Source organism: Arabidopsis lyrata, assembly GCF_000004255.2.
Source record: "Arabidopsis lyrata subsp. lyrata unplaced genomic scaffold ARALYscaffold_5, whole genome shotgun sequence".
In the NCBI taxonomy this organism is placed as follows: domain Eukaryota; kingdom Viridiplantae; phylum Streptophyta; class Magnoliopsida; order Brassicales; family Brassicaceae; genus Arabidopsis; species Arabidopsis lyrata.
The window spans coordinates 20926556-20945507 of record NW_003302551.1 but is presented as its reverse complement, the minus strand read 5'-3'; the positions used below and the strand labels follow the sequence as shown (position 1 = coordinate 20945507).

General features: G+C 37.7%; 7 protein-coding genes across 12 annotated transcripts; 4 read left to right on the top strand and 3 right to left on the bottom strand.

Annotated features, from left to right (window-relative positions):
• The first annotated feature begins 208 nt into the window (after positions 1 to 208).
• LOC9314550 (caffeoylshikimate esterase) lies at positions 209 to 3252 on the top strand. Its single transcript, XM_002878436.2, has 7 exons — positions 209 to 305; positions 427 to 517; positions 656 to 688; positions 1674 to 1820; positions 2224 to 2354; positions 2475 to 2612; positions 2687 to 3252. Exons 1-7 carry the CDS (start codon positions 276 to 278, stop codon positions 3161 to 3163), a joined length of 1047 nt encoding a protein of 348 aa, XP_002878482.1. The 5' UTR covers positions 209 to 275; the 3' UTR covers positions 3164 to 3252.
• Positions 3253 to 3458: 206 nt separating this feature from the next.
• LOC9312761 (small nuclear ribonucleoprotein Sm D2) lies at positions 3459 to 7519 on the top strand. 3 transcript variants are annotated; one of them, XM_021024790.1, is made up of 5 exons: positions 3459 to 3478; positions 6296 to 6341; positions 6429 to 6453; positions 6879 to 7058; positions 7144 to 7475. In XM_021024790.1, exons 2-5 carry the CDS (start codon positions 6337 to 6339, stop codon positions 7258 to 7260), a joined length of 327 nt encoding a protein of 108 aa, XP_020880449.1. In that variant the 5' UTR covers positions 3459 to 3478; positions 6296 to 6336; the 3' UTR covers positions 7261 to 7475. The 3 variants fall into 3 exon arrangements, with proteins under 3 accessions (XP_020880449.1, XP_020880447.1, XP_002878480.1); XM_021024788.1 differs by lacking the exon at positions 3459 to 3478 and adding an exon at positions 6138 to 6226 and having other exon boundaries at positions 7144 to 7519; XM_002878434.2 differs by lacking the exon at positions 3459 to 3478 and adding an exon at positions 6138 to 6226 and having other exon boundaries at positions 6876 to 7058; positions 7144 to 7519.
• LOC9314549 lies at positions 3533 to 5551 on the top strand. Its single transcript, XM_021024786.1, has 7 exons — positions 3533 to 3798; positions 3883 to 4253; positions 4365 to 4665; positions 4745 to 4978; positions 5083 to 5222; positions 5298 to 5357; positions 5437 to 5551. Exons 1-7 carry the CDS (start codon positions 3546 to 3548, stop codon positions 5536 to 5538), a joined length of 1461 nt encoding a protein of 486 aa, XP_020880445.1. The 5' UTR covers positions 3533 to 3545; the 3' UTR covers positions 5539 to 5551.
• Positions 7468 to 10738, bottom strand: LOC9312760 (UDP-glucuronic acid decarboxylase 2). Its single transcript, XM_021024787.1, has 7 exons — positions 9946 to 10738; positions 9701 to 9848; positions 9082 to 9161; positions 8883 to 8966; positions 8716 to 8790; positions 8024 to 8116; positions 7468 to 7936 (listed from the first exon to the last, which is right to left on the bottom strand). The coding sequence occupies exons 1-7, from the start codon at positions 10561 to 10563 to the stop codon at positions 7697 to 7699; spliced, it is 1338 nt and encodes a 445-aa protein (XP_020880446.1). The 5' UTR covers positions 10564 to 10738; the 3' UTR covers positions 7468 to 7696.
• Positions 10739 to 12019: 1281 nt separating this feature from the next.
• LOC9312759 (pectinesterase inhibitor 6) lies at positions 12020 to 13292 on the bottom strand. Its single transcript, XM_002876645.2, has one exon. The coding sequence runs from the start codon at positions 12887 to 12889 to the stop codon at positions 12305 to 12307; it is 585 nt and encodes a 194-aa protein (XP_002876691.1). The 5' UTR covers positions 12890 to 13292; the 3' UTR covers positions 12020 to 12304.
• A 684-nt stretch (positions 13293 to 13976) lies between these two features.
• On the bottom strand, positions 13977 to 15088 carry LOC9314548 (mitochondrial zinc maintenance protein 1, mitochondrial). 2 transcript variants are annotated; one of them, XM_021025460.1, is made up of 3 exons: positions 14732 to 15067; positions 14542 to 14621; positions 13977 to 14067 (listed from the first exon to the last, which is right to left on the bottom strand). In XM_021025460.1, exons 1-2 carry the CDS (start codon positions 14970 to 14972, stop codon positions 14542 to 14544), a joined length of 321 nt encoding a protein of 106 aa, XP_020881119.1. In that variant the 5' UTR covers positions 14973 to 15067; the 3' UTR covers positions 13977 to 14067. The 2 variants fall into 2 exon arrangements, with proteins under 2 accessions (XP_020881119.1, XP_020881118.1); XM_021025459.1 differs by lacking the exon at positions 13977 to 14067 and having other exon boundaries at positions 14334 to 14621; positions 14732 to 15088.
• Positions 15089 to 15143: 55 nt separating this feature from the next.
• On the top strand, positions 15144 to 17162 carry LOC9314547 (double-stranded RNA-binding protein 4). 3 transcript variants are annotated; one of them, XM_021025456.1, is made up of 5 exons: positions 15144 to 15243; positions 15432 to 15673; positions 15761 to 15980; positions 16085 to 16282; positions 16539 to 17162. In XM_021025456.1, exons 2-5 carry the CDS (start codon positions 15443 to 15445, stop codon positions 16988 to 16990), a joined length of 1101 nt encoding a protein of 366 aa, XP_020881115.1. In that variant the 5' UTR covers positions 15144 to 15243; positions 15432 to 15442; the 3' UTR covers positions 16991 to 17162. The 3 variants fall into 3 exon arrangements, with proteins under 3 accessions (XP_020881115.1, XP_020881117.1, XP_020881116.1); XM_021025458.1 differs by having other exon boundaries at positions 15147 to 15243; positions 16124 to 16282; XM_021025457.1 differs by having other exon boundaries at positions 15174 to 15243; positions 15437 to 15673.
• The last annotated feature ends 1790 nt before the right edge of the window (positions 17163 to 18952 follow it).

The window sequence follows — 18952 nt, the reverse complement described above, 5'->3', positions numbered from 1 at the left end:
TGAGCAATAAGAGATGTTTATACAATGAATTGAAAATGGATTCGAGCATAAAAGGCTTTGTATAAACTTGAATAATGGGCTTCAAATTCACACGCCCAGCATGACGTCATGTCAAAACGTTTTTCTACTTTGGGATTTTCCATTAATTTTTTTTTTAATAATTTTAGATAAAAGAAAAATAAGAAAGAGAGAGAAAAATAAGTGTCTCACTCCACAAATTAAATAAACCGCCTTGAAGTTCAATCTTGCATATTTCTCTCTCTCTCAACACGAGCATGATGAAGTTCAAGTTCGAATACGAGGAGGTCTCTGTCTCTCTTGATCTCAATCTCTCTCTCTGCCCATACTTTAGTTGCCTTTTTCTTCTTCTATGTTCCTATGATATAGATGAGGCGTGATCTTAACATGTTACTACTATACACACAGGAATACATAAAAAACTCAAGAGGCGTAGAGCTGTTCGCTTGCAGATGGGTTCCCTCTTCTTCTCCCCGAGCTCTAGTCTTCCTCTGTCATGGTAACAAGCAACTACTATATATAGAAAGAACCTTCCATCTTATTTATGTTTTTCCAAATTTATTGGCTTTTTCTGATTTACTTGATTCATAAAAATCTCCCTTAATACTAAATAAAAAAAGAATTGGTCAATGTGCAGGTTATGGAATGGAGTGCAGTAGCTTCATGAGAGGTATTTAATTTTTCCTTCTCTCCCTCTTTTAATGCTCCTCTACCATCCAATACATATAGTATAAACTATAAAATACGTGCTCTATTTGAGCCAAACATTTAATTGAAAATAATGCATATACTCCTTTGTATGGTCTGGCCAGAGAAAACTCATTAATGTTGAGTGTTTTGTTATAGCGACGTGCTTTAGATAGAGTAATTATCGAATGAGATTTTTTTTGTGGTGATCCATGATTTATGTTCTCGAGCATGATAGGTTATTTATTATTTTCCTTCAGTCTTTTCAGAAATTAGTGTATATATGTGGCATCGACCATATGTGTTCATTGAAGATCCCTTATTTCGCCATCTAATCCCGGATCTTATGTTGCTAGTTTTTGTTTCTATAGAAATAATAGCATGGTAGATATCATAATATATTGAGGATAAAAAAAATAAAGTTTTTTAATCAGAGGAGATTAGAAAGAATAGAAAAAGAATCTTATTATTGCAAAAGTTGGTGTTAGTTGCACTTTTGTCTGCTTCGTAGCTTTCGATTTAGTTGTTGTTATCTTTATTTTGGGGAAACGTTACACTATCCTTATCTTCACATTTTTCGTATTTTTCTGCTCTAATTTGTGTAAATACCGGTGAGGCCGAGTTTTTCTATTCATGGTAACAGAAAAAACTCGGTGGTAAATTCATACTAATAATTATGAGATTTAAGTTTGTTGTGGAGTTATGGTACCTCTAATGTCTAATTATCACGAATAATTTATCAACGTGATTGTGTGTACCTAACTAGAAAAGTAATCAGAAATATAAGACAAGAGTCCCCACGGATATTAATATTAGTTATGTTCCTTTTATCTTTACACAACGAGAAACTCGTGAACCGTAATCGATTGTGATCTTTGACAACTAATTCTGCTTAACCACATTGTCGATACATTGTCTCAATGAAATTCAAAATTTGTTGAATAATAAATTTGTAATGTTTTAAATAGAATGCGGAATACGGTTGGCATCAGCAGGATATGCAGTGTTTGGGATGGACTACGAGGGGCATGGTCGGTCCAAGGGTGCTCGTTGCTATATCAAAAAGTTCAGTAACATAGTAAACGACTGCTACGACTATTACACCACCATCTCTGGTACCTTTATTTGCATGAAAAATAACTATTCTGTCATCATCTTTTGTTTTTTTTAACATAAAAAGAACCTTTCAATTAGTTTTTTTCTTCTTTTCAGATTGGTTTTTTCTATTTATGTAATATAGAAATCAAATACCTCAATGTTGACACAAAATCGAGGTTTTAGACTTGTAGTCGATTTATTTTCTTTTGGTTTTGTTCTGTTGTAGGAAAAATGTCCAAATTGTTTTAGCTTTCCTTTTCTTTTTTTTTTATATAATATATCATTCAAATAGTTGAAGAAGTTTCATTGGTTCCATTTTGGATTATTAGATCTCTTGATCTTAGACTTGACTGGCCACATCCGATTTTCAATGTCCAATTTCCATGAACAAAACTAATCCCTACTTTTGTGATGTTATAGCACAAGAAGAATACAAAGAGAAAGGTAGATTTTTGTATGGAGAATCAATGGGAGGTGCAGTTGCTTTGTTGCTTCACAAGAAAGATCCTTCTTTTTGGAACGGTGCTCTTCTCGTTGCTCCCATGTGTAAGGTCACGTTTCTTCTCCTCTTTATCAACGAACCCCTACAATTAATCAAGTTAAGACATAAATCTATTAGTTTTAGATACAACTTAATTATCAACGTTTTCATTAGTTGTGTGTGTGAGCAGATATCAGAGAAGGTGAAACCACACCCAGTAGTCATAAATCTACTAACGAGAGTTGAAGATATTATACCAAAATGGAAGATCGTTCCCACAAAAGATGTTATTGATGCTGCCTTCAAGGATCCAATCAAGCGCGAAGAGGTATATTAATCGAATCACTCTCTAAAACATAATTAAAAGGTGTACTAATAAAATACTTGGTTCCTAAAATGTAGATAAGGAACAACAAGCTGATATATCAAGACAAGCCAAGACTTAAAACCGCGCTTGAAATGCTTAGAACGAGCATGGACCTTGAAGACACTCTCCACGAGATCACATTGCCCTTCTTTGTCCTTCACGGTGAAGCAGACATTGTGACTGATCCAGAGATAAGCAAAGCCTTGTTCGAGAAGGCAAGCACACGCGACAAAACCATTAAGCTTTACCCAGGCATGTGGCATGGATTAACTTCTGGTGAGCCTGATGCTAACGTTGACCTCGTTTTTGCTGACATAGTCAACTGGCTTGATGCTCGTACCGGTGACTCGGCTTCTCTGACAGTTAATCCCGTACATGATTTTACCTCCAATGTTCAAAAGGTCGTTGACGGTGTTAGTAACGGTCAAGGAAAATCTAAACGACCACAAGCTAGTCTCCTTTGTGGTTTAAATGGTGGTGGACGTCGTTTGGTCCATAGATCTTCTATGTAATAATAAACAAAACAGAGAAGAATCTGTTTATTTTGTATTTCATATTCGTTTTCCTAAATAAAACCATCATCATCGTGTCCAAACTAAAATACATAGACTTATTGTCACGAAACACAAAACAGCTACACGATCTTTCTTTACATTTTTGAAGGAAGAGTCACAATCTCTGGACTCCTATATGAATATTTAATGGGCTTTAGTCTCTTAAGGCCCTGTAATTAAATGGGCCTCAATCCAGCCCTTTTAAACCGCCATGAGTACACTTGGTTTCTCGAGTCCCTTCATCATCACGAAAGCGGGATTTAGCGTTAGCAGGTAGAAACCCTAATTTCTTCCACATCACACTTAGAGATTTGTTTAGATTTTAGTTTAGGCTGAGAGGATGTATAAGAGGGGAGCGGCGAAGCCTGAGTACGCGACAGCTAAAATAGCGGTGTGGTGGGACATGAAGTGCTGTCCGATTCCCGAGGGTTATGATGCTCGTCTGGTCCGCCCGAGCATAGAAGCGGCGTTCAATGAACTAGGCTACTCTGGTCCTGTCTCCATCACCGGCTATGGCGACCAAAGACAAACCCCTTGTCACATCCTGCGAGGTCTCTCTTCCACCGGAGTCGCTGTTGCACAAATCAAATCCGGTTAGTCCAATTGCTATCGATTATCTGAATTTAGGTTGTTTAAATTTCAACAACGTCTCAACGTCTCAACGTCAATTTCAACAGAAAGCACATGCTCACTCATGTATTCGAATATGCTGGAGTGGCGAGATCATAATCCTCCTCCGGCTACAATGATGCTCATATCCGATCAGTGGCAAGATGTCTTCTCTTGGGATCTGGCCCGTCTACAACAGCACACGAAATACAACCTTTTTCTGTCTTATTCAACTAAGTCTAACATAGGTTCGGCACTGGAACCTTGTGGAAAGTGGACCTGGACGAAGTTACTTGCGACCAAAAGGGAACTTGTTCAGGACCAAAAGTGCTGCAGTCGTGAGTTATCTGCCATGTTTTATTGCAAATCGTGCAGTTACCAAGGCCAAAGCGTGGAGGGTTTCAGGAAGCATCTCTCGACTAGAAAGCATGCAGTGAGAGTAAGTAAACATCCTCTCGACCGTTTTAATGTATAAATTGTTGAACAATAATAGTTTGATCTCTAAAATATATTCTCTCTCTCGCACCAACCTGTTTCCACTCGCTCGCAGGAGGTTACAAACCGTATACATCCAGAACTTGACTATTTGACGAGGACGTGGGCAAAGGACTACCCTGCAAAGCCTGAGTACGCGACAGCTCAAATAGCGGTGTGGTGGGACATGATGGACTGTCCAATTCCCGAGGGTTATGATGCTCGTCAGGTCCGTCCGAGTTTAGAAGCCGCGTTCAAGAAACTAGGCTACTCGGGTCCTGTCTCCATCACTGCCTATGGCGACCACAACAAAACCCCTGATTACATCCTGCGAGAGCTCTCTTCCACTGGAGTCGGTCTTGCACATTCCATTCCCGATTAGCCCATTTGGTTAATTATCCATCTCTCTGGAATTTTAATTATCCCTATTGAAATGCTTTCCTGTTACTGAAACAGAAGTCATATACAGTCGCATGTTTAGAAATTTGTCGGAGTGGAAAGATAGTAATCCTCCTCCGGCTACAATTATGCTCATATCCGATGCTGTGGAGGTGATGTTCTCAGGTGCTCTTGCCCGGTTACTACAAGAGACGAAATACAACCTTTTTCTGGCTTATTCATATAGGCCTTACAAAATGTCAGTCTTGCTCACTTCTGCAGAGTGGCTTTGGGAAAGCTTACTTCTTGCAGGTGTTTTTTTCTCCTCTCCTTATCATCATCCACTAACGTTTGAAACTAATGACGCTGTTTCTGAGCTATAGTTGGTGTTTTTTTCTTTCTTCCACTTGTTTCAGAGACAAGAAGACACGTTCTTGGCAAGTGCAGTGAAAGGGGTGAATCTACCAAAATGTTTTCTTGCTCAGTGTGTATTTGTGATTGCAAAAGCCTTGAAGATTTGAGGACGCACCTCTCAAGTGAAGACCATGCAGTGCTTGTAAGCATCCTCTGTATCATGAATACATCATTTGAGCAACAACCTGTTTAACTTTTTCCATTTGTTGTCAAGCAGGAGCGTCATTATCCTGAGGTTATTCGAATGAAGTACCGCTGTATAAAGCAGTGTCAGAAGGCAAGTTTTTCTAATGATGATTATAGATTTTCAGACATGGGATTTCTTAGTAACAGTTGATGTTTCATATATCTTGTAGACCGAAGTACTAGCAAATTTGCCAGAGAGAAAACGTATGAGGAAAGCATATCGGACGGGTTTTGGTCATCTTCATAATCAGTTACGTCTTAATAATAGTTGAGCTCGACGTACGGCTCAAATCTGTCCTGGAAGCTCTTCTTATATATACATATATTTAAATAAAAAGTAAGTTAATCCTATTATTCACTGACATAATTTTATAAGTTACAAATGGCTCAAACCCTAATGTAGCGTGCAGAGGAAAAATGGGTTATAAAGGGACCTTGTACTTTGAACAACAACCCATCAAATGAGAAGAGCTGACCACGAATCTGAGGATGAAAGAGGAAAGTCGTCATGAATAAACAATACTCAAAAGGCTATAGTATTTGCCTTTGCCACAGGGGACAATCTCAGCATTCTTTTTCCCCTGTAAAAGGCAGTCAACATTCAGTTGATTGAAAAGCTAAAATCTCTCTACTCCTATGAGTATTTGAATGGGCTATGATAATTAATAACTAAACTGTGAACTTTATTTTAATTAGTCATATACTTGTTAGGCTCAATAATTAGGTGGGCCTCATTTAGCCCTTTTCAACCACAATTAGTACTATACTCAGGAAGAGCCCAAATCTCTGTACTTCATATGTGGATATTTAATGGGCTTTAGTCTCTTAAGGCCCAATAATTAGATCAGCCCTTTTAAACCGTCATGAGTTTAGTAGTATTGATTCCTAGAGTCCATCGCTCATCATTCTTCTTCCTGTGAGATCTTTTTGGAAAACGAAAGCGGGTTTTAGCGTTAGCAGGTAAAACCCTAATTTCTTCGATCTGCGTCTCTTGATAGTTTCTTGATTCATCGTTTTCCTCCTTTTCAGCTTCCACCGTTTCGGAGAATTTTATCGAGCTTCAAGTGAACATGAGGTTTATCATCTTCGTCTTCTAATTCTTATCATTCTTCTTCTAGATCTTTTCTAAGACTTGGCTTTTTTTTTTTTTTCTCGATTTCAGTAAACCAATGGAAGAGGATACCACCGTAAGTAACTCTTTCTCGTTTTTTATTTCTCCATCTATTTGAAGCTTTTTTTTTTAATTATAATCTAAGCATAAACATAGAACCCTAAATTCGAGCTTTTTAGTGCCTGGAAGCTGGAACCAGCTCTTTATCTTTTGTTGCCTGATCCTTATTTTGGTTCTTACGGATTCTCAATTGGAAATTTGTTGATGAATAATATACCATTAGAAGGAAGTCATGTGGTTTATCTGTATCTTCTAGTAGTTGTGCTAGTGAATAGAAAACACTGTCCTGAGAATTCATCACAGATGGTCAGCTAGAGTTTTGGCTATATGAATGTTACTGGTTTTGGATGACTACTTAAGGCAATCTTGTATTGGATGCATTCTTGTTTAATACTCTCTACTTTTTTTCGAATGTAAACCTAGTTGCTCATTCTTTAGCAGGGAAAGACTGAGGAGGAGGAGTTCAACACTGGACCGCTCTCTGTTCTGATGATGAGTGTTAAGAATAACACTCAGGTGTTGATCAATTGCCGTAACAACAGGAAACTCCTTGGCCGAGTTAGGGCTTTTGACAGGCACTGCAACATGGTTCTTGAGAATGTCAGAGAAATGTGGACTGAGGTAAACTTTGCTATCTTATTTCTCTCTGTGCTTCATGTATACTAGACAAGTGCTGTTTCTTACATGGGTTCTCTGGTTTATTTAGGTACCGAAAACCGGAAAAGGAAAGAAGAAAGCTCTTCCTGTTAACAGAGATCGATTCATCAGCAAGATGTTTCTGCGGGGAGACTCTGTCATTATCGTCCTCAGGAACCCCAAGTGAGAGAAATTGAGATGGCTGCTCGTGGTTGCTCTTCATATGATAATTCTCGCTTCTTCTTGTCAAATTCTAATTGTTGCATCAACGGAGAACATGTTTTGATTATGAGCCTTAAACCTAGTAGTGAACTGCTTTGTATTTTTTTCACTTGTGTTCTTCTATCTTGACTTGAAAAATCCCAGTGTTGAGTAATGCCACTAAACTTTGTAATAGCAAAAGACAAGTTCTTTTTCTTTTAAAACTGTAGTGAGAGGTTCATGAATAGTAGTAGTAAGTAAAGGTACCAAATTCTTACTCTAATTTTACACGATTATCAAAACAGAAATCAAAAACGAAATAAATAGAAACGAAGCTCTGCTCTCTTCACACTGCAAGGTCTTGCATTTTTGCTATCAACCCACTACCAGCCGCAGTGGATGCTACTCGATTCTGCATTTGCTCAAGCTGAAGTTGTCTTGGTGGTGGTTGCAGCTGCGGAGGAGCCTTCTCTCTGGTCACCAAAGACACGTTGACGGAAATCTTTGACCATGAGAGGCAGTCCCTGACGAAGAGAGACCTTTGGTTCCCAACCTAAAAGCTCTTTGGCCTTTGTGATGTCAGGCTTTCTCTTGTGAGGGTCGTCTTCTGTGTTTGGTCTGAACTCTATGTTTGCGTTGTGATCAATCGTCTCTTGGACCACCTTCCAGCAATACACAACCAAATCAAAATATCAGAATCCAGGGTCATATGTAAGAATGGAAGTGTATATATATCTATAGAAAGAGACCTTAGCGAGCTCGAGCATTGTGAATTCACCAGGGTTACCGAGGTTAAATGGCCCGACATGTTCTCCTTCCATCAATCTCATCAAACCTTCAACCTTTTACATCACACAAACACGAAATCAGATTGATCATACAATATTAGCAGCTAAAAAATTAACCAGGACAAAGGGGCAATAAAGTTGAGACCCCATTTTTGGTCCTATGTCACATGATATTGATACCCATCTTCATAAGATTGCTAAAGTGGGGACCATTTTTGATGTCTATAACAAATTTGGGTCTCATGTTTAAAAGCTTTTGTTATTAGATCCCACGACATGCTCACCAGTTTATTCAATCACATGTGAGCTCACTAGACACAATTTTTTTTTCTTTTCTCTCAATCTTTCTACCCCAAAATATGAAAAGATATTGGAATGCATCTACACAAAAAGATATTGGAATGAATCTCAAAGAAGTAAAACCCTTTCCTTTGAGAATGTCACGCTAAAAAGTAGTCTCCACTCTAAAAGGTTGAATATAAAAGTGATTTGACATCAAACCACCTACCTTATTTGGCTTTTATTCCCTTTCCACAAGAATGTAAGACTATATCTCGAGTTGGACCAAAGAAAAAATATAATAAAGTATATGTGTTGGCAAGTTGTAGTACTATATTGAATTGCTCTTTGAGGAGGAAAATGGAAAGCCTTACCAGATCAGAAACAAATTGGAAACTCCTTGTCTGCTTCCCATCACCGTAAACAGTCAATGGTTCTTTCCTTAGTGCCTGTTCAATTATTGCCAATTTAAAACAATCATTACTCCACTAGACCCTTCTTTAATTATTTATTGTTTTGTGCCACTAGATTATGAACAAACCTGTGCAACGAAGTTGCTGACAACACGCCCATCATCTATACACATTCTTGGACCATAGGTGTTGAAGATCCTAGCAATCCTGACCTGTGACCAATCAACAATGCAGACACAAACTCAGTCATCAGTAACCTCTTGTTACTCAACTAGACAAAACATAAATTGGCTTGAAAAAGAGGCTAAATGAAAAAGAGTAGCCAACCTCAACATTGGCACCTCTGTGATAGTCCATGGTCAACGTCTCTGCCGTACGTTTTCCTTCATCGTAGCAACTACGAACACCTGTTCCATAACAAACCCAATTAGTCATCAATCAAATCACAAGAAAACATGCACGTGTCGGTATAGTTACTGTGGCAGTAAAATTTAAAAGTAAAAGCAAATCTTTTCAAGCTCTAGAATTTTGAAAGTCGGCATTGGAAATGCTAGGCCAGCAGCTAATATTGAGGCTGCGTCTAAGGTAGAGACACGTATAAGAGAGCCGCACGATCACAAAGACCCGTTATTTACGGTTCAATGGTTTGACCGCACATAGACAGGGGACCAGATCTGAAAGGAAAGCACATGAAGGGCGCACCATAAAACACCTGTTTTTCAACCCTCTCTCTCTCCTAACGTGCGCATTTTCCGACACAGAAATTGAAAGACAGAGAAGCTCTAAACGTCGTCGTGTCACGTGACGGTTGAATAAAATTTGGGAACAATAAATAAGGAAGGCTTCCTTTTTCAGATTCCGATTAGAGTACACAACGAATGAACACTTATAACTCTTCAAAATTGACAAAGAATGAATCAATTAGGAAAGAGAATTGAGGGATTACCAATTGGATTAACGTTTCCCCAGTAAGTCTCGACCTGAGGATGCTGCAGAGGATCCCCATAGACCTCACTGGTACTCGTCAGAAGAAATCTAGCACCGACTCGCTTAGCCAAACCAAGCATGTTCAGTGTTCCAACCACATTCGTCTTGTATCAATCAAAGTCAAGGAACAAACACAAACAAACAATTCCACAATTGAATCGATAAAAAAAAAACTGAAATCAAGAATGAAATTCAAAAGGATATGATAGTCTTGACGGGATTGAATTTGTAATGAACAGGAGAGGCAGGGCAAGCCAGATGATAGATCTGATCAACCTCAAGAAGAATCGGCTCAACAACATCGTGACGGATAAGTTCAAAATTAGGGTTACTGAAATGGTGCATAACGTTCTCTTTCCTTCCAGTGAAGAAATTGTCAACAACGATCACAGTGTCTCCTCTCGCCATCAAACGATCCACAAGATGCGATCCAACGAATCCAGCACCACCAGTGACAACGACTCTTAGCCCTTTGCGTTTCAATCCGAGTGGGATTTTCCCGCCTGTTGCTCCGATCCGGTTCAGGTACTCGAGGCTAGGTTTCCTCTGAGCTTGTATCGCCGGAACGTACGATTCGTCGGGTCTGATTCCGTAACCGGAGAACGGATCCGAGTAAGCGCTTGATTGGGTGGAGCGAGGGAAAATTGTGAAAACCAAAGTAGCGATTGCAATGCCAACGAGAACGAAGATAAGTCTCTGTTCACGGAGCATGTAACGCATCGGACGAGTCACCATGAACCATGGTTTGATTGGTTTCGGGTAATAAGCATCGGCGATTGGTTGATCCGCCTCGTGTCGCCGATTGATCAGCTCGTTCGCCATCTCCAAACCTCAAAATTGAATTCGAGAAAAAAAAAAACAGCTACACGATTTCTAGATCTAGAATCGAAAGAGAGAAAATCGAAATCAATCAAATTTGTTTTCTAGGAAAAAAATCACCGAGTCGAACTCGCCGGGAACTGAGTCGGACCTTGAACGAGAGAGTGAAAAGCGAATCGGTCTTTGTGGTGTATTTAACTAGTACGGAAGCGTTACAGGTCAAGGCTTGTTTTTCACTCTTATTACGAGATTACCCCTTTCCTTCAAAATCGGACCAATTAGTATTGTTGTTGTTACTTAGTCCATTATTTGCAACAACAAGAAAACACATTATTATATGGTTTTTAATACTCAATTTGTAATAATGAAATGATAGGTTCGTTAGGTATGCTAATTTCACGTAAACAAAGTCAATGCCAAACCCTAACTTAGCACTCAAAGCCAAATTTGGTGTGAGCTTTGAGTGATTTCGACGTTCTTTTTTTTTAATTATAGCATAACATAATATTTTTTATTTGTAATAATATAAAAGCATGTCCTACCAAACTAAACAGTTTTTACAAATCACATTCATAACGCTTTTGACCATCAGGGTTGGAGAAACGTGACTTGTATTAGATTCAAAAATTGCCTATGAAATTAAATGTGACTTATTCTTGTTTTATTTGGTTCTATTGTTAACTTCAAATTTTACAAAAAGTAACCAAAGATTAAAGGTAAATATCCAATTTAGTGATACTATGAGTCCATTTTTAATTTATACACTAAGCCGCCCCGGTGTTTCCCTCTCTAGACTCTAGTCTCTACCTTCACACCTCCCTCCCTCCCTCGCAAAACTACAAAATTTCTAACTTGTGATCTAAAAAAATCACACAAAACGTTGGACTCGGAGGTGAATGCAATTTTTTAAAAAAATGGAAGAGCATTGGCGTTTACGTTGACTTGTGATGCTAACCTGGCGGTTTAGCTAGCTATGTCACCCCACATCTCCTTCACTTTCTTGCCTAACTATTTTGGATTCGTGATGGCTACCAATTGAATTTATTATTAATAATTATTTTTTCCCTCTAATCAACTTCTTTGTTTTCTTATAAGTAACAATTGAATTTTGTGACCCATATAAAACTAATGGAATAAGACTAGCTAACTATAATAATGTTAGAAGGACCCTTATATGATGAAACTATATATATAAGTGACAAAATTATAGCATCTTGTTAAAAAAAAATTATATATTGGTCTTAACATTAAAACAAATATATAATTAACACGGTGATATATATTGTGTAGAAGACAATAAAAAAGTTCCAACTTCCTACTATTTGGTACCTAAACATAAGATTTGAAGAAAATTCAATTATTGTCGTAACTTTCCATTTAAAAGGAACTAAAACTAAACGGCTTATGAAAGGACTAAAACGAATGGTGGACAAAATCTTTCGAGTGTTAAACCAAGAAAAAAATATCTTTTGAGCATCTTTATTAGGTTTATCACCGACTTCTTCTCATGTTTGACTTTATGAGAGGTTCGTTACTCGTAGGTGGCTTGGGCTTGGACGGTCAAATAAAAACGACAATATTGGACTAATAACATTGGCCCAATATATGACCTTAGGCCCATAACATTTTCCCTATAAATAATTCCTTTAAAATGAGATAGATACACTTATCGTTGATCACCCATGAACCACCTTATTAATAATATGATCTTACACGTTCATGGGAAATTTTATGATTTAAGAGATTACAAACCATTAGCCGCTAGCTTGTTGAGGAGTGCGAGAGAATTGCTGGACAAATACAAAGACGTCGTGACTCTCTTACGAATCATCCTGACCGTTGATGATGACCTCGTCGACGTCTTTTCAAACCCATCAAGACACGTGTCCTTGTCAGTGAGGGAAGTGCTAAGCCACGTGGCAAGATCACTCATCTGCTGCTGAAACTCGCTGGCTCTGAGTGTCCGAAGGACGGCCAAGGACTTGTGCAGGCTATCAAGAGAATCTTGGAGCAGTTCTCGGCAATCAGACAAAGCGATTCGGTCGCGTTTCCCAATCGTTGAAAGCCGCGTTTTGAGTAGGTGTCTAAGGACGTCTTTGTTGTCGGTTATGGCAACGGAAACGCCGGCACGTGCCCATTTGCTGGGACTGTTCTTGGCGACTGGTGCAAAAGGCGATAGCGTTTTAGCGCAGAGATCTTGGTAGCGTGTAACACTACACGCGTTTTGAACGTAGCTTTCGCGTTTAGACGGTAATGATGATGTTGGGTTGAGAGAAACGAGAAAGAAGACAAGTGCAAATGTGATGGAAGAACTCATGAGGTTTTTCATGGGTTGTAAGAAAACTGTAATATATCTTTTATACAAAACTGGTGTCGACGAAAGAGATCGTATATATAGACACGTATAAATTTAATTTAGGGGTTTTGGTAGGTTTTAAAGTGAAAGTATAAAAAAGTATGGCGGTCCATTTGTAGGTGTCGGAGTTATGATCACAACGTTTCGTTCTAACGCTATGTTCGATGTTATTAATTTGTTGTTTTGGCGATAGCAAATCATTGGTTTAGTTAATTTGATTACTATGTTGAATAAAAATATCAGCAATTTTTTCCACCATTTTCAACTAACTACTCCAACCTAACGAAACTAGAGATTGGTCTATTTTATTTCTTTATTGTTTTGGTAATTATTGGTGATTGGTCTAATCCTTACTCTACCAGGCGGACTTAACCAAGATTGAAAACATGATTTTCCCCAACGTAGTGACAAGAAGAGTGAGTAGTACCTCTTCTATGAAAAAAATGATAAATTTATCTCATCATGGCTACGAATATATGTTATATATTATCAGTAAGTGTTTATAAATGGAAGATGAGCTAGTTGTGTACGGAATGAGGTTGTAGTAGTAGTACCGTTAGTCCGTTACATCGAAAAAGCTACATTATGTAGTTTTGTCATCGCCATGAGGCCCATGACCATATCTCTCTTCGAATCAAATTTTTTTTTGTTTAGTTACCTTTTTCTTTATTCACGACATTGCTACTTTCTTTAGGACGTGCGTGAGTTCTTATATACAACATAATTACGTAATGCGTGAGCATTTATGAATACAGCTAAAGAATTGAATCAAACTCACATGAATTGAGAGAACAAAGTATATGTGGTTATGGCGATTCACATGATTCCTATGAAACAAAAGACAATGCTCATCAACACAAGAATCTAAGGATTGCACACCAGAAAGAAGATGACTGAGACACTAATAAGAGAACTTTGAACATAAAACCATGAAGATCATAAAAAAGGACTTCTGAGCAAAACCTATGGACACTCATGAATGGGGGTAAGGAGAGAGAGGATTGTGTAGTGGCTTTCATTGGAAAATGAACCATACTTCTCGGACCTCGTATCAAGAATTAAGGTTGTATTTTCTTGGTTTGAAAAACTAGAGTGACCATCATGGCTTCATTCTTCTAGCGTCAACTCTTTTTCAAACTTCACATCAGACTCTGTGAAGCCACACAAACACAGACTCGGTACAGGGAAATCTAGAAAAAGATGATACCTAAGCAATCTAACAATATAAGTGACATGGATTTGGAAAATGACACAAAAGATGGGTCTCTACGACAAGACAAGGCTTCTAAGATTTGAAAATGACACAAGAGATGGGTCTCTACGACAAGACAAGGCTTCTACGATAATCCATTCAAGAAAAGTGGAAAAGTCAGGTCTACAGTCTAACAAACAACAGAGTCAATATTAGCCATGAATGTAAGTGAAATTCTGTAATTCTTGATCTGAAATGGACGAATCTCATCCAAAAATGTATGTAAGGATTTCTTATTGATTAAATTTGGCCGTGAAGAGAGAAAACAAACAGAGAATGACAAAAAAAGGTTACACCTTTCCCCGATTAAACAAAACGAGTAAGGGGCAAGTAATCCAATTTCAGACTGGGCAAGTCATTGAGAGAGACTTACTCATACAGATTTTTTCCGAAGCATCTCCTCTGATGGAAGCTCCAAAGTAGCTCCTGCGTGTTCCTGACTTGCTTTCACCTCTACAACACAAAAAAAAAATCAAATACCCAAAGATATGAGGTTTCACTCACGCATTTCAACAAACAGATGGTGCGCAAGATAAAAAAGAGTGAAATGAGTCAAAACGCACCGTATCCGCCGCGTTCGTTTAGTTTGGCCTGGACGATCATGGTGGAAATGAACTGCGTGGCTTCACGCGCCTCTTCGAGAAGGCGAGTGATGTCGGCGTTGGAAGCCACGAGGCGGTTCTCTTCGAATTTCTTACGGATCTCGGACGCCGAAGCTTTCAGCATCTCGGTATCACCGGCGAATGATTTTCTTGTAGCCCTGAGCAGAGCTCTGTACGCGATCAATGCTTCTCCGGTCACCATTTCTACTCCTTCCCCTTTCAACCTCCGCCGTCACTAAAATTGGAATTAGGAACTGGTTTCCGACAATCTTCTGTTCCAAATTTTAGTGGGCCCGTTCATGAATAAGCCCACTTTTTGGCCCATTAATGGATAAATTCGGATCATACCCGACTCAGCTGGATAAAACCCGAATCATTCGTCGTATCCTTGGGACAATTTATTTATGGCTTCTGGATGAATCGAATGCATTGTCTGATTGTTCACTCGAGTGTGTCTTCACCATTACAAAGAGGTAAATGTGTTTTGTAATGGTAAATTCACGCTTTAATTTCGCTTTTTATTTTGATGTTATAGTTCTATAGGAAACCCTAGATCATTGAGTCTGACCAATTCTGAAATTAGTCTCTTCGTTTGCCATTTATGTTTGAGGAATTTGGTTCAGATGCTTTATTGATATTTTATGTTTGGTTATTTCTCCAGTTTAGATAAAGATGGATCATGTATACAAGGGTCAATTGCAAGCATATGCCCTGAAACATAATCTGGAGCTACCTGTGTATGCCAATGAGCGAGAAGGGCCTCCTCATGCTCCTCGATTTAGATGTAAGGTTACATTCTGTGGACAGACTTTCCAGAGCCTTGAATTCTTTCCGACACTTAAATCGGCTGAACATGCCGCTGCGAAAATTGCATTGGCTTCATTGACGCCACAGAGTCCAGAGGCTAGTTCCCCCACTCTTTTTGGACCACAATAATTATGTTCTCTTTCAACATTGTTTAAATTTTAGTTCTATCTTTTTGTTATTCAGGGGATTGATGTTGCCTACAAGAACCTGTTACAAGAAATTGCTCAGAAAGAGAATTCTATGTTACCAGTTTATGCAACTGCTACTTCTGGTCCATCGCATTCGCCTACTTTTATTTCGACTGTTGAGTTTGCTGGGAAAGTTTTCACCGGAGATGAGGCAAAAACCAAAAAGTTGGCTGAGATGAGTGCGGCTAAAATTGCATTCATGAGTATAAAAAATGGTATGTATTATTAACCTTCTAACATCCTTTGCTTTTCCTATTGTTGTTTGTTTGTTTCAAAGCCATTTGATATTATTATCTGCATAGTTCCAATGTTAAAAAAGCCCAACGAGACCAAGTTGGTGAGAATCTATCATGTGCAGGGAACTCGAACCAGACCTCATCGCCTTCTTTGTCTTGTGAGAGACAAGAAGCTGCAAGTTCAAATGTGAAGAGCAGTCTACAAGAGATCCATTCCCAACCTTCCAAGGTGGTGATGACCCCTGATGCCCCATCAAAGTTGATGAAAGTGTCTGAAGATGGTTAGTCTTCTTTGAATCCTACACTACATGAATAATGCTTTGGTTTGTTTGTTAAAGGGAAATCTCTCTTCCTTTGTTATAACATGCGGTCCAATCAGAGGGACGTATTTCCTGAGATTGGTAGGAAACAACTATGAAATAAGAAAGCCAACCTTACTCTAACTGCATGAAATGGATTCTAATGTCAGTTTTATGCTAAATGGTCAAGATGGTTGTTCATTCAAAATTCATGCTCTACAGTCTTCATTCTGTGCAGAATTTCCAGATCTTCATAGTGCACCAGCCAGTAATGCTAAGGAGATTAACGTTGCTTTGCATGTGCCTGAAAATCCTGCAAACGATGGTACTCTTAATGCACCAACTACTGATGGTATGAAGATGAACATTGCTGCTTCTTCTTCTCCTATACCTCAGAATCCTACAAACGTTGTTACTCTTAATGCATCATCTACCAATGGTATCAAGAGGAACATTGCTGCTTGTTCTTCGCGTATGCCTCAGCATCCCACAAACGATGGTAGTGAAACATCATCATGTGTAGATGAGAGTGAGAAGAAGAAGCTCATAATGGGAACTGGCCACCTGAGTATACCAACCGGCCAACATGTAGTTTGTCGTCCGTGGAACCCGGAGATAACTCTTCCTCAAGACGCGGAGATGCTCTTTAGGGATGATAGATTTATTGCCTATCGTCTCGGGAAGCCATAAAGACATCATCTTTGATGCATAAAGTGTAGAGAATATTAAGCTAAGCTATATCTCACTGTTTGTAAATCGAATATGGTTAGGCTTCTTGTCTCTGGTTTTCTTAAGCAATAAGCTATGTGCTGTGTAATGACTAATTTTAGTTTTGAATGATAGTATTTGGATACTAAGAAAAGCGCAGTGAACTTAGTGTTGTGATGATCCAAATCACTGATTCAGTGGAATTTGCCAAACGGAAAAGGAAAGAGAAAATGGCGTCGGGGAGGGGGTAACGGGAAACAAAAGTAGATGTTACGACTTCTGGATTGATTTTAGCGAATATATGTCTCATTGCAGAGAGTTCACTTCGACTACCTCGAGTGTCTAAAAGGCTGAATCACCTTTACCTTCCTAAACACCAACTTCTTATTATAACAGCACTCGAAGTCTTGTACCTACACAATATTTCACAAGAAGTGAACAAACAGTAATTTTTGAAGCATTGTGTTTATCATATGTTTTAATTTTTATGATAATATTATAATTACCAAAAAAAACTTATCATAATCAAATATTATGTTAAAATCTTTTTAGAAAAGAAATAAAAATATTTTTAGTTAAAAATAGAGTTATCTACATATTTTTTATGCGAGTGTAAAGAATAAATATTAAATATTATTGATAATATTCAAATTATAAGTAGTAATCTGCACATCTTTTTAGGTTTTTAATTGGTAACTTTTTTTTTTATGAACCGGATATGAACCTCATACATTGCATCTCGCAATACAATTTAAGTATCTACTCTATCATAATAAATTGTATTTTACAATTATTTATATCATTACATGATCATCAAATCAATTTTTTAAATACTAGTTTTAAAAAATAAAAAACTAAATTTATTTTTAAAATAAAATATTATTATTTTTAGATGAAATTTTGCTTTTTCAATATTTAAACCTAAAAATATATGTCTTATTATTTTAAAAAATATATTATTAAACTAAATTTATTTTTATAACAAAAATATTATTATTTTTTAATCCAGTTTTAACATGTGAAAAATTCTTTCGCTCTCTCTTATAAGTGAGACATGTGATGCCTTAGACATTATACCATCCACAACAATGATCTTGTTGGTCATGTACTAATGGAACTTGACAGCTTTGGTTGCCGATTACAATTTTGTGCTGAGGCCCCAATCTTTACTTATGCAATGCGCACAAGTGGCTCCAAATATTTTAAATGAAGAAAGGTCAATTTGTTATGCAACTCAATCGTTTTTTGTCGTGAGTTTAACTGTGGACACTATCTTTGCAATGATTGGGTTGAAGGTAATGGATTTACTAATTTTGTGTTGATGTTTAGGTTGGTTCTCGAAATAATATTTCTAGTTTGTTTTCTTGAGGTTCAGTTGTAAATCAGTTGACAACAAAAAAACTTATCGTCTGTCCTGATCCTGATTGTAACTATTTCATCAACTACTCAACTCTGCCTGCTAATACAAGAACCATGTACCTAACTTCATTGTTTTTGGACTACGTGGATAACATTGTTGATAGGAAAACTCGTTTTGCACAGTGTAATTTAATGATGACAAGTCATTATATTAACATTTTCTTTATAGCTTAAGCTTGTTTTCAGTTTTTTGTTTTTCTTTTGATTTGTACTTTTCACGAGTCCCAACATCCACCCAAGATAAAGTCATTCATGGGTAAATATTTGGGACTCTTTCCCGAGGCGGATGAAAGGGATGAGGTGGTAGGACATGTGCTTTACACTGATTTATAAATTCTTGTGTGTAATAAGTACATAAAAAATGACTTGGGATCTTTGATGGTATCATGTAAAGTAATTCACTCTTTTTAGGCTTGAATCACTTCAATGTTGTTTTTTTTTCTTTTTCTTTTTTATTAGTTATTCTAATAATATTCATTTTTAATTTTTTTTTTTGATCCTCTTTATTTAAATGTCAATTTTTTT

Excerpts from the sequence above, each read along its gene's own strand:
- LOC9314550 (XM_002878436.2), top strand. The coding sequence starts at position 276 with ATGATGAAGTTCAAGTTCGAATACGAGGAG. Across the intron at positions 689-1,673 it reads GTGCAGTAGCTTCATGAGAG|AATGCGGAATACGGTTGGCA; the intron begins GTATTTAATTTT and ends TGTTTTAAATAG. Across the intron at positions 1,821-2,223 it reads CTATTACACCACCATCTCTG|CACAAGAAGAATACAAAGAG; the intron begins GTACCTTTATTT and ends GTGATGTTATAG.
- LOC9314549 (XM_021024786.1), top strand. The coding sequence starts at position 3,546 with ATGTATAAGAGGGGAGCGGCGAAGCCTGAGTACGCGACAGCTAAAATA. Across the intron at positions 4,666-4,744 it reads TCTTGCACATTCCATTCCCG|AAGTCATATACAGTCGCATG; the intron begins ATTAGCCCATTT and ends TTACTGAAACAG. Across the intron at positions 5,358-5,436 it reads GTATAAAGCAGTGTCAGAAG|ACCGAAGTACTAGCAAATTT; the intron begins GCAAGTTTTTCT and ends TATATCTTGTAG.
- LOC9312761 (XM_002878434.2), top strand. Across the intron at positions 6,454-6,875 it reads CAATGGAAGAGGATACCACC|CAGGGAAAGACTGAGGAGGA; the intron begins GTAAGTAACTCT and ends CTCATTCTTTAG. Across the intron at positions 7,059-7,143 it reads TCAGAGAAATGTGGACTGAG|GTACCGAAAACCGGAAAAGG; the intron begins GTAAACTTTGCT and ends TGGTTTATTTAG.
- LOC9312760 (XM_021024787.1), bottom strand. The coding sequence starts at position 10,563 with ATGGCGAACGAGCTGATCAATCGGCGACACGAGGCGGATCAACCAATC. Across the intron at positions 9,849-9,945 it reads TCAATCCCGTCAAGACTATC|AAGACGAATGTGGTTGGAAC; the intron begins ATATCCTTTTGA and ends TTTGATTGATAC. Across the intron at positions 7,937-8,023 it reads CAATGCTCGAGCTCGCTAAG|GTGGTCCAAGAGACGATTGA; the intron begins GTCTCTTTCTAT and ends TATTGCTGGAAG.
- LOC9312759 (XM_002876645.2), bottom strand. The coding sequence starts at position 12,889 with ATGAAAAACCTCATGAGTTCTTCCATCACATTTGCACTTGTCTTCTTT.
- LOC9314548 (XM_021025459.1), bottom strand. The coding sequence starts at position 14,972 with ATGGTGACCGGAGAAGCATTGATCGCGTACAGAGCTCTGCTCAGGGCT. Across the intron at positions 14,622-14,731 it reads AAACGAACGCGGCGGATACG|AGGTGAAAGCAAGTCAGGAA; the intron begins GTGCGTTTTGAC and ends TTTGTGTTGTAG.
- LOC9314547 (XM_021025456.1), top strand. The coding sequence starts at position 15,443 with ATGGATCATGTATACAAGGGTCAATTGCAAGCATATGCCCTGAAACAT. Across the intron at positions 15,981-16,084 it reads ATTCATGAGTATAAAAAATG|CCCAACGAGACCAAGTTGGT; the intron begins GTATGTATTATT and ends ATGTTAAAAAAG. Across the intron at positions 16,283-16,538 it reads GATGAAAGTGTCTGAAGATG|AATTTCCAGATCTTCATAGT; the intron begins GTTAGTCTTCTT and ends CATTCTGTGCAG.